The 21692-nt window shown below is 41.0% G+C and overlaps 1 protein-coding gene across 1 annotated transcript in view; it reads right to left on the reverse strand.

Annotated features, from left to right (window-relative positions):
* The window catches only part of HMGCLL1 (3-hydroxymethyl-3-methylglutaryl-CoA lyase like 1), a 65066-nt gene that overhangs the window by 15517 nt on the left and 27857 nt on the right, over nucleotides 1-21692 (reverse strand). The window contains exons 7-8 of the mRNA XM_032215158.1: nucleotides 15018-15081; nucleotides 11914-12102 (exon numbers count right to left, since the gene is read on the reverse strand). Of these exons, the coding sequence (XP_032071049.1) occupies nucleotides 11914-12102; nucleotides 15018-15081 (253 nt within the window). The remainder of the gene's footprint in view (nucleotides 1-11913; nucleotides 12103-15017; nucleotides 15082-21692) is intronic.

Here is a 21692-nt window from a genome sequence, read left to right on the forward strand (position 1 = left end):
ATAAACACAGCCATTCCTCTTATCAGCAGTACCCCCAAAAGTAAAAACCCAATGTACCTCTTCGACCCTCCATATACCCTTTCTTTCGCCCCCTCCAACTTTCCATCTTCCCTCCATCATTCCCCTCTACCCTACTTCCCCTCCCCCTCTTCCACTCCTCTCTCCCGATACGCTCCCTCCCTTCCTTCTCCCCCTCCCTCCAGTCCTCTCTCCCACCCTCTCTACCCCTCTTTCTTCTGTCCCTCTACTCCTCCCTTTGGTGTATTTCTACAATCTATTAATATATTCAGCTTGTCCTATTGTTACAGTGGAATTAAAGAGCAACAGTATACAAGTGCAGTCACGTTACCTTAAAATATTCAAGGATTTCTTGAAGACTATTCAAGAGCTGACCTTTCCCATCCTCTCCTTCGATATCCTCTATGAATATAAACTTGCCCCCAAATAACATTTCTGTATTATCTCCTCCCAACTGCAGTGTTCAGACGTTGTCTACTTTCAGCAAGAGCAAGTGAGCTAGAATAATGCCATTCCTCCAGCTCCTTTCGATCTCAAGTTTCCCTGGCTATTTTATCCTTAATACAAACTTAATAAACGATCATCCTATCTAGTCCCATTGATAAATTTCTAAGGAGGAGGAGAAGGAGAAGGAGAAGAGAAGAGGAGGAGGAAGAAGAAGAGGAGGAAGTAGTAGTAGTAGTAGTAGTAGTAGTAGTAGTAGTAGTAGTAGTAATTTTTCCTGCCTCTCAATACCTCAATACCTCCCCTCCTTACTAAGTGGAGAAGTAAGTTCTGTGGGGGGAGGGGAGGTTGGCTTGAAGAGCTTTCTACATGGGGCAGCCCTTGAAGAGTATTCGGAGACTTCAACTCGTCCAGAATGCAGCCGCGCGAGCGATTGTGGGTGCACCTCGGTACACCCACGTTACACCTATCCTCCGCGAGCTGCACTGGCTACCGATCGGTCTCCGGATACGCTTCAAAGTGCTAGTCGTAACTTATAAAGCCCTTCATGGTATTGGACCTGGGTACTTGAGAGACCACCTGCTGCCAATTACCTCCCAAAGACCCATCAGATCTCACAGGGGCGGCCTCCTCCGGGTTCCGTCCACCAGCCAATGCCATCTGCCTACTACCCGGGGGAGGGCCTTCTCTGTAGCAGCTCCGGCCCTTTGGAATGAACTCCCCACGGAGATCCAGACCCTCACCTCTCTCCAGGCCTTCTGAAAAGCCATCAAAACCTGGCTGTGCCGGCAGGCCTGGGGTTGATGAGTTCCCCTCCCATCTCGACTGGTATGGCTGTGTGATTTTCGTGTATTTTAATTATGTGTATTGTGTTTATGTTCCCTTCCCCCCCTGAGTTGTTCGCCGCCCTGAGTCCCTCCTGGAGAAGGGCGGCATACAAATAAACCAAATACAAATACAAATACAAAATATTTCTATGGCAGTATTTCTCAAGCTTAGGAGCTTTAAGAAGTGTGGACTTCAACTCCCAGAATTTGGGGCTGCGGAATTTTGGGAGTTGAAGTTCACACTTCTTAAAAACCTCAAGCTTGAGAAACACTGCTCTATGGTATTGGCAACACTGCTGATCATTTACCACCAAACAGAGAGTGCTACTCTCCTTTAAGCCCCTACAAGCAGAATTTGGTGCCAAATCTTCTCTTTAACCAAATTCCCTGGCTTACCCAAGGAATTTAGAGGAAGAATAACATACCTGATCCCATTCTCATTATGCATGACTAAACACTCGGTTCAGAGGAACTTGAACAACGTTCTTGGAATAGGAAGTAGACAGGAAATAGACTCTCTGTAACAGGGCTTGCTCTTATAACTTTTGCTGATAGAGTCTAACTAGGCCTTGCTAAATATAATAAATAAGGAAATCACTTGAAAATGAAGAGAGAGAGAAAACCTCCCTTTACATCTATTTCATTTAGGGATTCCCATGACATTGAGCACTGATCCTTGGTCAATCCCTTGTTGATGTTTTTCTCGTCTAGAAACGATGAAGCTTATTATCACACATATAGTGTGCTTCCACCATGAAGGGACCATGAAGAGCCGAGGTGGCGTAGTGGTTAGGGTGCAGTACTGCAGGCCACTTCAGCTGACTGTTATCTGCAGTTCAGCGGTTCTAATCTCACCGGCTCAAGGTTGACTCAGCCTTCCATCCTTCCGAGGTGGGTGAAATGAGGATCCAGACCGTGGGGGCGATATGCTGACTCTATAAACCGCTTAGAGAGGGCTGAAAGCCCTATGAAGCGGTATGTAAGTCTAACTGCTATCGCTATTGCTATTCCACCTCTATTTGAAATTGGAACATTAATAATATATTTTACAAAGTCAACGAGATATAGTTATTAGGGGAAATGCAAGAGCAGCATCACTAGAAACATCATTACATCTGAATGAAGAAACTCGATTGCAAACCACGCATGCAGAGATGCAGATGCGACCATAAGGGAGGAAGAATCTTAGAAGACATTTCATAATTGAGACTTGGTTTAACAAACCATTAATTCAGTAGAAACTCACTGGGCCAATAGAGTGCTGAGAGCTTCCAATGAATGTTACTACATAATTCCAAGTTTCTTTACTATTTATGAAGTACAAAATGATTTTTCAAAACCAGACCCCCCAAGATGGGGAAATCAAACAACAATTCCTTCTGCTAATGGAAAGCAGGCAACGATAGATGGATTTTGGCTGACGACGAGGAGCTGAAAAATTCAGAGTTACGTATTTAATTAGAGAAGCTGAAATGGACATGACTTGCCAGTGGAAATCAATTCACCAAAGGAAACTCTGAGTATAAGAGCTGTATAAAATGGTGAGCCCAAAGTCAACCTCTAGTATCATCCTTTTTCCTTCAATGAAGACGAGGCTTCTGGATTTCCTCCTCTAAACGGTACATAGTTCTTATACCTAGTTGACATGGCAACTCCCCCTGCATGTTTGACAGATGCTTGAGAAACGTTTCATTCCAAAACACGAAAACGGTAGGGGAAAATTATTGAGGTTTTGAACCAGCGCCAGCTTCTCTTCTTAATTCTCAAAGCGAGCCCTCGGAATAAGGTTGTACACGAAGAACGATCTGTAACTGCTGCCAGGTTTCTGCAGTTGCAAAGTATTGTGCTAAGCTTAAGCTTCTTGTCAACACTTGGTTTCACTCCCTACATTCATTCCAAACCCCACCCCACCCCCTCTTTTGAGCTCCAGATTTATGGTCAAATGCCAAGGCCCACGAAACCTACTCAGCCGTCCTACTCTGGTTGTCAGTCCAATCCACACCAAACGTATGACCCTCCAGATACTGCTCAGCTACAACTCCCAGCACTTCTTGCTGTAGCCCATGGGTCTTGTTGTTCAGCAGCCTCTGGAGATACTGCGGTTGTCCGCTATTGGCGTAAGGAAGTGGTTTAAAAACAATTTAAATAAGCTCCATAAACTAATCTTTGCCTACTGATTCATTAATCATACCACATCAAGCTTCAGATTCTCCGGGTTCCTTGATGCATCATAAATTTCAGAGAAAGGAGGGGAGATAGAGAGATTTGAGAGAGATAGAGAGAGATAGAGATAGAGATAGAGGGGTAGGTAGGTAGGTAGGTAGGTAGGTAGGTAGGTAGGTAGGTAGATAGATAGATAGATAGATAGAGAGATAGAGAGATAGAGAGATAGAGAGATAGAGAGATAGATGATAGATAGATAGAGGTATAGGCATATTTATAGAGAGATAGGTAGATAGGTATAGGTTTAGGTATATAGATGGATGGATGGATGGATGGATGGATGGATGGATGGATGGATGGATGGATGGATGGATGGATGGATAGGGATAGGGATAGGGATAGATATAGATATAGAGATAGGGAGATAGATAAGATAGATAGATAGATAGATAGATAGATAGATAGATAGATAGATAGAGGTATAGGCATATATATAGAGAGAGATAGAGAGATAGATAGGTATAGGTTTAGGTATATGGATGGATGGATGGATGGATGGATGGATAGATGGATGGATGGATGGATGGGGATAGATATAGATATAGAGATAGAGATAGGGAGATAGGGAGATAGATAGATAGATAGATAGATAGATAGATAGATAGATAGATAGATAGATAGATAGGTAGGTAGGTAGGTAGGTAGGTAGGTAGGTAGGTAGGTAGGTAGGTAGGTAGGTAGGTAGGTAGATGGAGGCTCTCTAAGCTTGGTTGTTTTCTTGCAGGCATTTCATTACCAAACTAGGCAGCATCATCAGTGCTAACAGTGATTACATTGCCTACTTTAGAATAATGAAATGTCTGCAAGGTGGCGCAGTGGTTAGGGTGCAGTACAGGCCACTTCAGCTGACTGCTATCTGCAGTTCAGCAGTTCAGCGGTTCAAATCTCACCGGCTCAGGGTTGACTCAGCCTTCCATCCTTCTAAGGTGGGTGAAATGAGGACCCAGACTGTGGGGGCGATATGCTGACTCTGTAAACCGCTTAGAGAGGGCTGAAAGCCCTATGAAGCGGCATATAAGTCTAACTGCTATTGCTATTGCAAGAAATTAATCAGAACACCAAGGATCCTATTATGTGCCTCTTTATACAAAGAACTTAATCAGTCATAAAGCACAGGTTTGCCACAAGAGTTCTTTATGCCTGGTTTTCACATATCAATTAGGCTAAGGCTTCAGGCCAGCATTCAAGTTTCACAGGTATATTCCCTTTTGTCAGAAACATCATGTGAATATAATTTTCTAGCAGAAAAAACCAAAAACCCATGACACTTCATGCAAATTGCCTCACTGATGTCTATTCAGAGAAAATAGAACAAATACCAGATAGGATTAAAGTTTTATACGAGGCAAGATTTAACAGGGAAACCAGAGTGTACAATCACAAACCCCTTAAATATTGTTTAGAGGACTTTTAAAGCAGGAGTATGTTAACTGGACTTCATAAATGAATGACGTCTGAAATGTTATAAGTTCCCATGCCTGAACACTGAAATCTTATGAGATATAAGAGCCGAGGTGGTGCAGTGGTTAGAGTGCTGTACTGCAGGCCACTTCAGCTGACTGTTATCTGCAGTTCGGCTGTTCAAATCTCACCGGCTCAGGGTTGACTCAGCCTTCCATCCTTCCGAGGTGGGTAAAATGAGGACCCGGATTGTGGGGGGCGATATGCTGACTCTGTAAACCGCTTAGAGAGGGCTGAAAGCCCTATGAAGCGGTATATAAATCTAACTGCTATTGCTATAATAATTCCAAAACTTTTTAGCTCTTTTAATCCTTTAATTGCAGAATTACAGTATATAGCAATAGCAATAGCAATAGCAGTAGACTTATATACCGCTTCATAGGCCTTTCAGGCCTCTCTAAGCGGTTTACAGAGAGTCAGCATATTGCCCCCAACAATCTGGGTCCTCATTTTACCCACCTCGGAAGGATGGAAGGCTGAGTCAACCCTGAGCCGGTGAGATTTGAACCGCTGACCTGCTGATCTAGCAGTAGCCTGCAGTGCTGCATTTAACCACTGTGCCACCTTGGCTCTTTTATATAAGAAGTCGCATTTGTTTTGGTCCCTATAAATACTACATCACTGACCCTTGCCTGAAAATACATTCACCTATTATTATTATTATTAGACATTTTAAACTCTTTTTAAAGTGCCATGTTTCTTTTTCACATTTTCTTTTCCCTCATAGTGAGCGCTACTAAGAAAACATAAATTAGAATCAGTAAAAGAAGCTCACTATTTATTTCTTCTTACAGCATCAGGTTAAGAACATTAACAGGGTCTTTTTCAGAAACATTACTTTGAATGAATTCAATTTCCTGGACTCAAGAACCCATATGTATTCATAAAATAAGCTTTGTTACACATATTGCTTTTCGGGAGCCAAAATTTTATTTGCTCCCTGAAGTATATATCACCCTTGTTAATAACTGATATCCAAAAATATCTGATCTGTATTGTTTATCCCACTATTTCTTTTCTTTTTTTGCAGTTTAATAGTGGAAAACTGGAAATCTCATCTTGAGTTCCCATATTTCTATAAGAAACATGTTTTAAAAAGCAGAAATCAGCAGATCAAAACCTTGACTACCTTTCTGGTATGATTTCCAAACAGGAAGCTGATTTCCATTTTCCATTTGCATTTCTTTCCAATAGTGTACAACATTTCTGTTTGTGCTACCATTCAAACTTTTAAAAGGAAACAAGACAGCACCAAAAGAAAAAAGAAAAAGACAAGGAACAGCTCCACCGATATTTTCCCTTTTCCTGATTTTTTTCTGTTACATTTTTTCACAAATTGTAAAATTTGGAAGTCGTATTGTTGCTTCTTGTGGCTAGTCAAAGCCAAGATAGCATATCAGTTACAGAGCTGAGGTGGCGCAGTGGTTAAATGCAGCACTGCAGGCTACTTCAGCTGACTGCAGTTCTGCAGTTCGGCTGTTCAAATCTCACCGGCTCAGGGTTGACTCAGCCTTCCATCCTTCTGAGGTTGGTAAAATGAGGACCCGGATTGTTGGGGGCAATATGCTGACTCTGTAAACCGCTTAGAGAGGGCTGAAAGCCCTATGAAGCGGTATATAAGTCTAACTGCTATTGCTATTGCTATTACACTGGCATTCAGTAAGTGTCACTGTGTTGGCCTTGAAAAAAACCCTGAATCTATATTCCTCAGCAGTCTCCTTCAGTTTTACCAAAGGTGAAACCATGCATTACTTACAATCTAAAAATGTTATTTCATTTGCTTTTGATCCCACCAATGTTCTACAGTACTTTTTCCTTTTCCTTACCATAATGTGTTGCCATAGGAAAATCATTCTCTCATCACTTAGCCCACAATATAGAAGGCAAGCAACTTTAAAGAACAATCCCTTTTTGGGCGAGATCCCTTATTCAGTGGTTTAGATATTGCCGAGAGTCAGCCAAGAGTTACTGGATTTTGAAGAGCCATATTTTTGCTACAGCTGCTGGAAGAAGATACCCAGAACATTTTCCATAGAGGCAACAGAGGGAGAGGATGAAAAAGGACACACTTCACGGGTGGGTTGCTCCTGCTTCAGCCCAGTTCAGCCGAACCAGTAGTGATAATCTGGTGTGCATCGCAGAACTGGCAGAGACCCAGGCTGGTCACACCTTCGAACTGGTTCCCCGGTCTCCGTTGTCATTGCTAGCATCTTATTTATTAGCTTTTAATGGTCTTCACGCATGCACACAAACATTTGGGGCAGTCCTTGAAGAGCATTCGGAGACTTCAGCTTCTCCAGAATGCAGCCGCGCGAGCGATTGTGGGTGCACCTCGGTACACCCACGTCACACCTATCCTCCGCGAGCTGCACTGGCTGCCTATTGGTCTTCGGATACGCTTCAAGGCGCTAGTCGTCACTTATAAAGCCCTTCATGGTATTGGACCTGGGTACTTGAGAGACTGCCTGCTGCCAATTACCTCCAACAGACCTATTAGATCCCACAGACTAGGCCTCCTCCAAATTCCATCTACCGGCCAATGCCGATTGGCTACCACCCGGAGGAGGGCCTTCTCTGTGGCTGCTCCGGTCCTCTGGAACGAGCTCCCCGTGGAGATTCGGACCCTCACCACCCTCCAGGCTTTCCGCAAAGCCCTTAAAACCTGGCTGTTCCGACAGGCCTGGGGCTGACGAGTTCCTGTCCCCGCTCGAATTGTGTGGTTGTTGATTGTTTTTAAATTGTTGTAGTTGTTTGTCTGTTGTTTTCCTCTTGTTTGTATTCCCACCCACCCCCCCTATTTTGGTTTGTGAGCCACCCTGAGTCCCTCTGGGAATAGGGCGGCATAGAAATGCAATAAATCAAATCAAATCAAATTTGTGTATGTGTATACTGTGTATATATGTACAATGACAATAAAGTTTATATATTTACAGCAAACTGCGCATGCACAAGCAATGTGTGGCCAGTGCGCGCACGAGCAAAGTGAGCAATGCATGGGTGGTGCACATGTGAACCGCTACTGATTTGTGTAGGAACCCTCCCAACACACTTCCTTCCAAGATGCGATGGGCATGCTACATGGAGTATGTAACACCACAAATCCCCCCCTTAATATGCCTTTTGATTAAAAATTTCAAGATAACTCAAAAATTTCCCTGTATTTTTTTTTAACTACCTTGCAAAGCTAATGTTTTAATGAACTCATCCAGGTATGTGTGCCCAAGGCCTAAAATCAAATCATATCTACATGCGGTTCCACCACAAAACTGCGCTCGACTAAACCGCGCCCGACCAAACTGCGTCACTGACGTCATCAACAGGGCGACAACAGCGCGGAGACAGAAGCACGCTGTAAACCCTAAACCTAAAATTAACCCCTAAACCTAAACCTAACCCCCCTAAACCTAATTCTAAACCTAACCCTAACCCTAAACCTTAACCTAACCCTAAACCTAACCCTAAACCTAACCCTTAACCTAACCCTAAACCTAATCCTAACCCTTAACCTAACCCTAAACCTAATCCTAACCCTTAACCTAACTCTAAACCTAACCCTAAACCTAACCCTAAACCTAACCCTAACCCTTAACCTAACCCTAAACCTAACTCTAAAGCTAACCCTAAACCTAACCCTTACCTTAAGTTAAATCGGCTTGCTTTCAAAGTGCTATTTAAAGCGCCCTTCTTTCTCCGCGCTGGCTGTTGTTGCCCTGTTGATGACGTCAGAGACGCGGTTTAATCGGGCGCGGCTTAGTCGAGCGCGGTTTTGAGGGGTCACGTCTACCTCCTGCTTGAAAAGATTGCCAATTCCAGAAATCAGGCCCAACAACGCAAACGACAACTGATTGCTTCTATTAGAACAGAAAAAGTAATGGAGATGCAGCTACTCTGCTATGCTGTAGGGCACAACATTCATAGAAAAGAAAATTGAAAGGTTCAACAGAAAACCGCTCAATTTTAATAGGAAACAGTGTCTGATTTTTGTAGCTAAGTTAATCAGAAATTTCATCTATAAACTTCTGAACGTCTTCCTAATTTGTTTCTTCTGATAAATTAAGCAGATGCATTGTCTTCAGAGATCTGAGAGTAAGTTAGAAGTCAGTCAGCTGTTGATGATTGAAGATGGTGATGATGATTAAAAAGAACTTTTTAGAAATACACCAGGGGGAAAGTCACAGTCTTTTCCTGTGCTGTATTTTGTTGTTGCTATTATTCTTCTTGTTACAAAAAAGAAAAAAGCCGTCCTTGATTTTTTTTTCCCAGAATGGTTTCTCTAATGTCCTTTATCTTATTTTTGTTCTGTTTAAACTCTGGGCACTTCTAAGGGATTTATATTCATAAAATTAATACATATACACAGACACAAAATTATACATAAGTGATAAATATTCTTTAAGCGCTGTTTCCTTCTTGGAGATCTGGGTTCCAGTTTTATGTCCTCCTGTGGATATGGATGTTGTAAATAGAATTAGCAGCCCTGGCTTCCACCACCCCTCATTTTTACCTTACTGTCAGACTAAGAGGCGAGGTGGCGCAGTGGTTAGGGTGCAGTACTGCAGCCACTTCAGCTGACTGTTATCTGCAGTTCGGCAGTTCAAATCTCACCGGCTCAAGGTTGACTCAGCCTTCCATCCTTCCGAGGTGGGTGAAATGAGGACCCGGATTGTTAGGGGTGATATGCTGACTCTGTAAACCGCTTAGAGAGGGCTGAAAGCCCTATGAAGCGGTATATAAGTCTGCTATTGCTATTCCTTCCTTCATATTCATACTCATATTCATGTTCATATTCAGAAATATATGAATATATCTCTATCTATCTATCTATCTATCTATCTATCTATCTATCTATCTATCCATCCATCCATCCATCCATCCATCCATCCATCCATCCATCCATCCATCCATCCATCTATCTATCTATCTATCTATCTATCTATCTATCTATCTATCTACAGTATCCATCCATCCATCCATCCATCCATCCATCCATCCATCCATCCATCCATCTATCTATCTATCTATCTATCTATCTATCTATCTATCTATCTATCTATCTATATATCTACAGTATCCATCCATCCATCCATCCATCCATCCATCCATCCATCCATCCATCCATCCATCCATCCATCCATCCATCTATCTATCTATCTATCTATCTATCTATCTATCTATCTACAGTATCCATCCATCCATCCATCCATCCATCCATCCATCCATCCATCCATCCATCCATCCATCCATCCATCCATCCATCCATCTATCTATCTATCTATCTATCTATCTATCTATCTATCTATCTATCTATCTATCTATCTATCTATCTACAGTATCCATCCATCTATCTATCTATCTATCTATCTATCTATCTATCTATCTATCTATCTATCACCTACCTACCTATCTTTGTGTGAGAGTGTGTGTTTGTGTGTGTGTGTGTACACTAATCCAAAGAAAGGTGGGGAAAAGAGAAAAGAAAAAGAAAGAAAAAAACACAATAGCACAAAAAGAGAAGATGGAAAGAAATAAAAAGAGAACTCCCAATTTCCTTTGTAGCAAAGACAAGTATGATTACAAAATTATCTCTTACTCTATGATTACAAAAAAAAAAAGCGCTCAGTTTTTTCCATTGACTAATCTTTTCTAATCATCAAAACCACAAATCAAAAGTCCCTTTTCTGTTTCAAGCAGAAAGTCTACAAGGGGATTCCAGTCAGCAATAAATACAGATGTTGTCTCTAATCAAATAAGTCAACTTAGCCATCTCTACAAACCCCATCATCTTTAACAACCATATCTCCATTACAGATCGAATCAAACATTTCCACTTTGGGGCATATAATAATCTCACTGCAATTATCCTATATAAAACCAAAGTTCCATGACTTTTCCTCGAAGACTATTTAAAATGCTTACCTCAATTTTACTCCTTCCTGCAGTAACGGTGTCTGTAGGATACCTGACTCTGTAGAGCACATAAATTCTCTCTGCTGCCAATGAAGTGTATTCAGAAACCAAATTTCTAAACTGCTATGTCACAAGTGAAATTAGGAGGGCACATGATAACCTTGCCTCTTCGGCCCCCATCTCAGAGGTGGCATTCTGCCAGTTTGCCCCAGTTCTGGCGAACCGATAATGGCGGCGACAGGAGGCTCCGTCCATCCGCCCAGATGTTATCACGGATGCTTTACGCCTCCTGTGCACACTCCCGGTTCTGAACCAATAGCGAAGATGAGAGCATTTCATGCCTTTGGAATAGCATTAAATCAATCGAGCGATACTGGGTGTACCGAGATACACCTATGTTACACCTATCCTCCGCGAGCTGCAATGGCTCCTTATCGGTCTCTGAACGCACTTCAAAGTGCTGGTTATCACCTTTAAAGCCCTACATGGCCCTAGGACCTGGATATCTATGAGACCGTCTCCTGCCACATACCTCCCAGCGTCCGATAAGATCTCACAGGGTGGGCCTTCTCCGGGTGCCGTCGACTAGACAATGTCGTCTGGCGGCTCCTCGGGGCAGGGCCTTCTCTGTAGCTGCCCCAGCCCTATGGAACGATCTACCCCCAGAGATCCGGACCCTCCCCACTCTCTCGGCCTTCCGAAAGTCTACTAAGACCTGGCTATTCCGGCAGGCCTGGGGCTGTTGACCCTTGATTGAGTTCCAGCCCCACTAAGGTTGAGTGCATGTTGTGTCCTTTTAACTTGCTTTGTCTTTGTATTTTAAATTTTTTTAGTATTTTTTAAAACTGTTTTTATGTAAGCCGCCCGGAGTCCTTCGGGATTGGGCGCCATACAAATTCATTGAATCTTGAATCTCCGAACTGAGCAGCTCAGCACATAATTTGCATTTGTTTTTCCCTTTCTTTTCTCCAACCTACATAAGCATATGAACGAAGGAGGGTTGTGAAGATGAACTCAAGAGGCTGGAAGTTACCTGCATAGCTGTAAGAATATTGGCTAAGGCCTGGCCGTAGGTGTCATGGCAATGCACTGCCACAGCGGACAATGGAACTTCCATCATAACAGATTCCAGGGTTCTCTTCATACTGCCAGGGGTCCCCACGCCAATGGTATCTCCCAAAGAGACCTCGTAGCATCCCATGCCATATAGCCTTTTTGAGACCTGATTAGGGAGAAACAAAGTTCTTTCAATGATAAGTGAGAGGTAACAAGGGAAATATCAATGGTCTAATTTTTAATGTTAGAAATTCACATGTGCCAAAGAAGAATTTCTGAGGAACCCATTCATTTTTCTCTTCAACTGGTCCATTTCTATCTCCTTTCCAAGATTTATACAGCATCTAAACGTGATGGCTTAGAATTTCGGATCTGGGTCTGGAAGGAATTGGGTCAGGAAAAGAGATCTAGATTTGACTGCCAAATCAAATCCTTGCACTTATATGCATGTCACATTGCCACTTCATAAGCCTTTTAAATCGAGATTTGACTAAACAATAGGAGATTCTGCTAGGTTTTAGACTGCCTAAACCAATTAAGACCAGAAAAAGGCCCATGTGATATTATAGTATATTGTTCGTTTAACAAATGAAAACCAAGGTAGACCCTGCTCCATATTCAGGTAGTCCTCAAATCACAATCATGACTGAGCCTGGGATTTTGGTTGTAAGCCATTGTAGTCATAAGTTGAGTCACCACCAGACCAAGCTAATTTTCCCTTTTGTGTTTTTATTTTCCATTTTCATTTCGTACAGTCACATATATACTGTGCATAACCGGGGCCATATAACATTAAACAATAAACATAGCCATTCCTCTTGTCAACAATACCCCCCAAAATAGAAACCCAATGTACCTCTTCGACCCTCCATACACTCTTTCTTTCTCCCCCCTCCGACTTTCCATCTTCCCTCCATCATTCCCCTCTACCCTACTTTCCCTCCCCCTCTACCACTCCTCTCTCCCGATACACTCCCTCCTTTCCTTCTCACCCTCCCTCCCATCCTCTCTCCCACCCTCTCTACCCCTCTTTCTTCTATCCCTCTACTCCTCCCTTCGGTGTATTTCTACTATCTATTAATATATTCAGCTTGTCCTATTTTTACAGTGAAATTAAAGAGCAACAGTATACAAGTGCAGTCGCGTTACTTTAAAATCTAACACATACTATATATCCCCCCTCCCCCCTAACACCCCAGACCAAGCTAATTTTTATGACTATGGTTAAGTAAAACAACATGATCGTTAAGCAAACTCAGGTTAGGCTTTGTTGGAAATTGACAAAAAAAAAAAAACATTGCAAAACATAATCGCATGGCAATGGGGACACTGTACTTGGTCATAAATGCAAACCAGCTGCCATGTTCAAATTGTGATCTCATGGCCACACAGGTGGCCCAGTGGCCTAACTTTGAGGACAGGATTGTAGGCAACTTCTACTGGCTCCATTATAACTTCAAAATGGTTGTGAGTCAAGGATTATCAATATTTAGCTGAGTTGTATTTTCGGTCCTGTTTCTGCTTTTAAAAAGGATCCAGAGTTTACATCCCTTCTCTCTTTTTGTATTGTTTTTAATTATTATTTTTTCCCTCCTACAACACCTTACAGTCATTACATCAACATTGTTATGTCATCATACCTGTACATGTATATAATATTTTGCTTCTATATTTACACACCTTTATACACAGTTCTATATCTATATCTATATCTATATCTATATCTATATCTATATCTATATCTATATCTATATCTATATCTATATCTATATCTATATCTATATCTATATCTATCTATCTATCTATCTATCTATCTATCTATCTATCTATCTATCTATCTATCTATCTATTGGCTTAATTAATTTTATTCTTGTTTTGCAGCCATTTGTACCAATTGTTCCAAATTTCATAATATTCCGACTCTTCTTTATCTTTTAATTTCAGTGTTAATTTGTCCATCTCTGCACAATCCAAAGTTTTTTTAAAATCACTAATTCATCCCAGGGGGGATTATTTTGTTTCCAGCATTGGGCAAATGCTATTCTAGCTGTAGTTAGCAGATGTGTTAACATGTACTTAATTTTCTTTGTATATTTCCCTTTGATTATTCCCAGTAGAAAGATTTTGGGTTTGTATTTTATCTGTTCTCCTGTAATTTCTTGCACCCGTTTCCAAATTTTTGTCCAATATTTTTGTGTTTCTCCCTTTTTGAAGGGAGGGAAATAAACTCATATTAAAAAATGTAGAGCACGAGAGATTACTTTTCTCAGGGTTTAAAGTGGTTGTCAAAAACAGAATAGTGATGAATCAATGGCTGGCTCTCTTCTTTTCCGCCATTCCTCTTCCAGAGATAAACATGTACACACACATTCTTTTTCACAGCGGTGGTTCTTAGATTTAAAAACATATTTTCGTTGCTTCTGCAGTCCATCTACTCCTCAGATAAAGAAAAGGCAGATTGTATAAATTCTGTCAGCTTCAATACTAAATCTTGGCTTGAGCAGAAGTGTTCATGACATGTTCAGGAAGGCGCCTTTATTGCATCGAATGAAGAAAATCCCCACCATCTGTTTCACTTTCTGGCTTACTAACTTACAGTGGGAGCCGATGCTTCTATTGTTATCAGAACCGACAGTTATTCTGGCTTCTGAAAATATATACACATAGTATATTTGATGGCAGCTAATAGCTATGGCTCATGCTTCAGTATTTGGATTGCAGATGGAGGCTACTTATTGTATAATACAGCTAATAGACAAGATGGTAGTCAAATTATATAGCTGAAATGTAAATGTTTTTTTTTTTAAAACCTTCAGTGAGAAGAACTGACTGACACCGACTTAAAGATTGGAAGTGCCTCTCCCGGGGTATTTGGCAGTTCAGTTTCAGAGTGCATTATATATAAATAAATATATGTCAAGCGTATTCCTGAATTCTCAGTTTTAATCATCACAAGGGAATGAACCATGCATGCAGCTACGGTATCGCTACAAATTTGGAAGCATAAGGAGTTGCAGAGGGATATTTAATACACACGTACTGTATTCTAGTTTGGTTTTAGTTTAGAAGAAATAATCTTACTTCAGCAACTTTAGCTGGAGGGATAGTTCCTTCATAAGGGCATCCCAATGCACAAGACACGTACCTAAACAAGAAAAAGAGGTACACTGTTTATATGTATAATTCTCAGAAGCTACCACCGTGTTTTAAATCCGGTACATACAGTTAGGAAGAAGATGTAAGGGTGGACAAATTTAGTCTGCAAAGTCAGACTAAATACTGACAAAACCGAATCAGCCACCTAGTCACAAGTAATATGCCATATGCCTAAATGCAAACTACTGGAGAAAAATAAATCCAATGTTCTTATCACATTTATTTTTAACTACTGTAAATGGATTTATATTTACAATCTGATTTCTACTGTCTAGTGCAAACCAGCATATTATTTGTACTGAGATCACAAAATAAAATACTATCGACTTCATCCCATTCCTAAGAGGCCTGTAAGGGGCGTGCATAAACACATCAATGGGCCTACTGTCCCTGTCCTATTGTCCCCACTTATTCACATCCATTTCCTGTATTCATAATCATGTTTATACTTATATCTGTTACCTTGTACATGCTTGACAAAATAGATACAATAAAAGTAATACAATAAAAGAGAAGGGAAAGGAGAGGAGGAAGGAAGGAAGGAAGGAAGGAAGGAAGGAAGGAAGGAAGGAAGGAAGGAGAGAAGAAAGGGGGGAAGGAAGGAGGGATGGAAGGAGAGAAGGAGAGAAGAAAGGAAGGAAAGGGAGGAGGAAGTGAAGGAGGGAAGGAAGGAGGGAGGGAAGCAGGGAGGGAAGGAAGGAGGGAAGGAAGGAGAGAAGGAGAGAAGAAAGGAGGGAAGGAAGGAGGGAAGGAAGGAGGGAAGGAAGGAGGGAAGGAAGGAGGGAAGGAAGGAGGGAAGGAGAGAAGAATGGAGGGAGGGAAGGGGGAAGGAGGGAGGGAAGGAAGGAGGGAAGGAAGGAGAGAAGGAGAGAAGAAAGGAGGGAAGGAAGGAGGGAAGGAAGGAAGAAGAAGTAGGATTGTTGTAAAATAAGATGGGTCTATGGGATGGTAAGAAAGCAATTTCAATTATATTGTCAATTGTAGGGGAGAAAAATTGTTACAAATACATATTATTAATAACAGTTATGAGATCATATAATTGTGAATGTATATATGAGAAATAAAAATTTATAAAAAAAAATATTGTCATGTTGGGAATGATGATTCTCTGCCCGATTCAAGAAGGGATCTGCCAATGCAAAGCACTTTCCCTTCAAAGGATGAAAAGGCTCACGCAGTAGACCTCACTCAGGATCGTCCACCCAATTCAGAATACTTACATATTATATAAATGGGAAATACATGCAGCTGATGACTCCAGGCCTGCCATAATCTGCCCAATCCTTAAACGGAATCCTGACAATAATCTATTCTGGTGCAAAATTCATTGCTACAGAACTAAGGAACTCTGAATTTATTCTGAATCCCAGAACGGTCTTTCATGCAAAAAATTGTCCTTTCTAACCTTTCCCTTGGGAGGGAGGATGATTAATAAAACATTTATAATCCATCTGAAGGTCCTAGGTGACCTTCTGTCCATCCTTATTGTAGCAAATAAAATATATATTTCAACCCGCTTCTAGGAGCTGACATCAGCTAACCAGCAGCTATATTTTCTGTCTCCCTAGCCAGAAGCTCACTGCCCATTTCTCCGCTTTCAGGCCTATAGTTAAAATTTTAAAAGCCACCTCAATCTTTCCTGCTGCCATTAAAATACTAGCTATACCAGTGTTTCTCAACCTTGTGAACTTGAAGATGTCTGGACTTCTTCGATGCTGGCTGGGGAATTCTGGGAGTTGAAGTCCAGACATCTTCAAGTTGACAAGGTTGAGAAACACTGAGCTATACTCATCAAAGGCATGTCTTTCTTCCACACTTGTTGCAGCTACATACACAGTGTAGTCTCCAACTCTACTTGCCCATTCTCCATTCACAGTCTTGTCCGTCAGGTAGCTTACAGTCCCAACCCAAATGTATATAAGTCCATTTTAAGCTTTTGTGGGCAAATATATAGCTCTCTTCTGTATTTTGAAAGGTTATTTTGGGTGCCTCAGTGGGAAGAGTGATTAAAAAAAATCTCTGCTTTTTTTTTAAAAAAAAGAACAGAAAACCATGGGTGGAATACTAGCAACTCCACCTGGAAAACTCCTGGGAATTGAAACCATGAGTTCTTATGGACGTTGGTCTTTAGAAGGAACATTTACAAAATATACCAGGGTAATTTATCAGCTCCCATTAAATGAAAATAAATCCACACAGAAACAATCCCATACAGAAGTCCGGCTCTCGTATGAATAGATAGAGAGAGAGATAGAGAGATAGATAGAGATAGATAGATAGATAGATAGATAGATAGAGAGAGAGAGAGAGAGAGAGAGAGAGAGAGAGAGGGAGGGAGGGAGGGAGGCAGACAGACAGACAGACAGACAGACAGACAGACAGAAAGTTAGAGAACGAGAGAGACAGACAGGCAGGCAGGCAGACAGAGATATTTGGCTAGCACAGCCAAATTCAGGGAGATCCCCGAGAATCCAGTCTGAGACACAGATGCTGCTGCTTCCTGTTTATTATTATACTGTATATTTGAATATAATTTACACTGTTCATTGTAGAAGCATTTATTTTCATTGGGAGTTCACGTCTGAAGACAAAGATATGCATCCTAAAAGTACATTCTTACCATGGCAGTTGATATTTCCTTAGGGAATGTTATGTTATAAAACCACCAAATAATTGCTGCCAGAACACTAGGAAATAAAGGGAGGTTGTCATAATAATCTTAAAATGTCTTCTAATTAAAGAAAAGCTTTAAAAAAAAGAATAGGATTTTGGATAGTTTCAACTGTCTTCCAAAACCGTTCACCGCAAAGTACTGTACTAGAGGATGCAATGCACACTGTATTTTGAGTAGGTTTTTGTAATTTATTCAACAAATTTCCATAATAATAGGAGCATTACATCGAAACTTAAATAAAACTATTGCTGCCTTTCCTCAATCCCACTCCCAATATTTTTTAAAAAATATACAAAAATAATTGTAGATCTATTTTCTGATTTCAAACTCCAACAAATATAGACACTATTATGGCCCGTGACCCGTCAAGACCGCGGTAGAATAAAGCGCGCCCGACGAAAGCGCGTACGTGACGTCATCAGCAGCGCGACGAAAAAAATTAAAAATAAATTAAATTAAAATTACAATAAAATTAAAGCAAGCCGATTCACATAAAGGTAAGGGTTAGGTTTAGGGTTAGGGTTAGGTTAAGGGTTAGGGTTAGGTTTAGGGTTATGTTAAGCGTTAGGGTTAGGTTTAGGGTTAGGTTCAGGGTTAGGGTTAGGTTTAGGGTTAGGTTAAGGGTTAGGTTTAGGGTTAGGTTTAGGGTTAGGTTAAGGGTTAGGTTTAGGGTTAGGTTTAGGGTTAGGTTTGGGGGGGTTAGGGTAAGGTTTTCGCTTTAATTTTAAATTTAGCGCTCACAACACAATGTTTTTGTCGCGCTGTGATGACGTCACGTACGCGCTTTCGTCGAGCGCGCTTTATTCCACCGCGGTTTTGTGGTGGAACTATTATGGCCACTTATAGCAACACATTACTTAACATAAAAAAATGCCACTGCTGGTGAAAGAATACAAATAATTTCCATTTCCTTTAAGCAGATATGACACTTTATATTTTCATTACATTGGATGTTTTTCCTGTCATACTGAACTTTGCAAATGAAGCAAAACATTTAATTTTGCTTACACGGAAGTAAACTCAATCACTTGTGCCATCCACAAATGGACTGCTGTTTTACTTATAAATAGAGACACATTTGTGGAATCACAATTTACTTACTTGGGATTTTATTTGCTTTTTTTAAGTTAAAAGATCGTTTCAGGTTGCAGATTGATGTTAAAGGAGAGTTCCAGATCTGTGATGAACTCAACATGAAGAGATGGAAAACCTCACTATAAAAAATCCTGTTGTGGCCCAGCAGGAGCCGTTGGAGTTGCCACCAGACTCCGACAGCGAGGGGCCCTATGAGTCGGCTCTGGAGGATGTGGAGGGCCCTGGACAGGGTTCCGACTCCAAGCAGGGCGCAGAGAGGCTGGTTGGCCACCAGGAGGCACCTGAGCCTTGGACCAGTGGGGAGGAGACAAGGGAGTGTGAGCCTGAGGACAGCAGTGAGTTCTTCCTGGATGCACGCCATTGAAGAGCTAACAGGTGTCAGGAACAGTTGCGCAGTTACAGGAGGTAATTGCACTCAGCTGGTGGTCATTAGGCTCCTCTCCAGACTATAAAAGGACTGCTTGTGCACACGCCCCTCTTGCAGAAGTCAATGCAGGAACTAATGTTGGAGAACATTATTGTGAGCCTGGCAGGCTGGATTGCTGCCACGGCTTATTTATGCTGGATTGCTGCCCAAGCTTGTCTGTGCCGGTTTGCTGCCAAGGACTTGTCTGTCTATTAATTAAATGCCGAAACGTATCTTTGGCTCGGAGTGTGTTGGTGTGGGACGAGGGGGGTCAGAACAGTCTCCCAAAGTATTATAGTATCTCATAAAATTAGAGCGAACCTATGGCACACGTGCCCGAAGTGGCAAGTGAAGCCACGTCACCTGGCATGCACCACATCACCCGTTCCTCTTCTGGATTTCTAGCACACATGGCGCACGTGACGATCTCCTGACTTTTGTCCATGCGGCAGCGCCGGAAACTGGAAGAACTGGCCTTCCATTTTCCGGCGTGAGCATGCGCGCAGGTCAGCTGATCATTGTGCGTGCATACATGCCAGTAACCGGAAGTCTAGCATGCGCCTGCTGGAAAACAGAAGTGCATTTTCTGGCACGCGGATGCCCCCAGGTTGCATACCAGATGAGCACACATGCTAAAAACGGGCACACATGCGCTCCCTTTTCGGCACTCGGGTGTCGAAAAGGTTCCCCATCAGTGAACTAGAACCTGGGATCACCTCCTGAACAGAGAGGTTGAAGACTTGAGAGGAAGAGTTATGCCACTCTGTTAAATTTTTGCTACACTGCTACTAAACGATGTAGTGTTTTGGCTGCTACCTTGGGTATCTTCAAACTAATTTATGACATATCAAGCTACTAATGTTTTTTTCGTGGAGATAAATCACATTTTAACAAATACTTTCAATGAAAAGAACAGGGAGATTCCATTCTGTTCACAATCTGATTGGGCATTTCCCGTTGGTATCTGTTTGGAAAAATTGCCGAATAGGGACCTGGGCCTGATCAAACACTGTTCATATTCAAGGATCTATGGGGCTATTTTAATAGTCTTGTAAAGCAAGATCCAAAATAATAAACATTGTGCTTCACAATCCTTCCCCCATTTTCATCTCACCGTACTTTGAGAGATCATACGTAGAGGCAGCACGGTTCAGCAAGACCACCCAGTCAGCGTCTTGGCTAGCAGGCAATTAAAGTTGTCTAAATGTGACATGTTATTCACCTGTTGTACTGCCCCTAGTTTAGTTACAATATATTTGCTTAAGTATTTCCTTCATGGATTGCATTCACATTTCCTATCAGAAGAGTGCCTGTGATTATATGCACTTTTATATAGGGAAGGCGCCGAGCTAGCTTTGAATTCTTTTAAGAGACAATAACTTTCTGTGCAGATCACCAGGAAGACTTTTGAATATTAAAAATATTTTGAGGGCTGGATTTCTAGCACATTTCTTTGAATTGCGGCCTTACAGGATATATACAAACAAGAAGGTACAGACTTGTTTAAAAATATGTTTGGAGAATTGGATCCACAAATGGCAGTAGATATAAGATTGTTTTGCTGTTGGAGAGATACAGGTTGATAGATGGAGGAGTGTAATTCAAAATTAGCTAAACTTAGTTAAATCCAGTGGTAATAGGTATAGCTAAATAAAAATTGATAATGATAGTAATTTATACAATGTTGAGCTGTTATGATAAGTAATAATTGGATATGAGAAGGGAAGGTTAGAAATATTTTTGAACTATATATAAAGATTATTAATAACAATAATAATAAAAAAACAAAATTAGACACAGTTAATGTTAGGATATAGGATATAGTTAAATAAAGAAAGGATAATGATAATAAATTATATACATGGAGGATTAGAAAATTTTGGTATTAATATTATGGATGTTTAGCTAAAACAGGATATGAGGACTGAATGTTAATGGAGGATTTTATAAATAAGTAAATGAAATGCCAGCATGTGGTTATGTATTAAATCTTGGTATATTTTAGGATGAAGGACGTTTAAACAACATAGTCAAATAAAAGTGGAGGCATGATGATGGTAATATAATAAATATTTGAGTTAAGATATTTGAATTAATATGAATTATATTTGATGACGGTGGAAGAGATGCACAAAAGCCCTTTGTAACCAGCTGATACACTTTCTACAGTATGTAAAGGAGGATTTGTATTTTTGTTTTGAAAATAAAAAGAATTACAAAAAAAAAAGGATATGTTCTAAAGTGCTAAGAAAAGAGCTGCTGGATTGGATGTAGCGTTCATGAATTTGCCTGATAACATGTCTTCCTTTATCTCTGTAACATAAATATTGGTAAAATCCATTCACTACGCCAGCTTCTTTGAGTATTGACACTCCTATTATTCAGGAATTTTATTCACTCTGTCATCCATGATAGGCAACTTCCT

This window comes from Thamnophis elegans, chromosome 4 (assembly GCF_009769535.1).
Source record: "Thamnophis elegans isolate rThaEle1 chromosome 4, rThaEle1.pri, whole genome shotgun sequence".
Taxonomy (NCBI): Eukaryota; Metazoa; Chordata; class Lepidosauria; order Squamata; family Colubridae; genus Thamnophis; species Thamnophis elegans.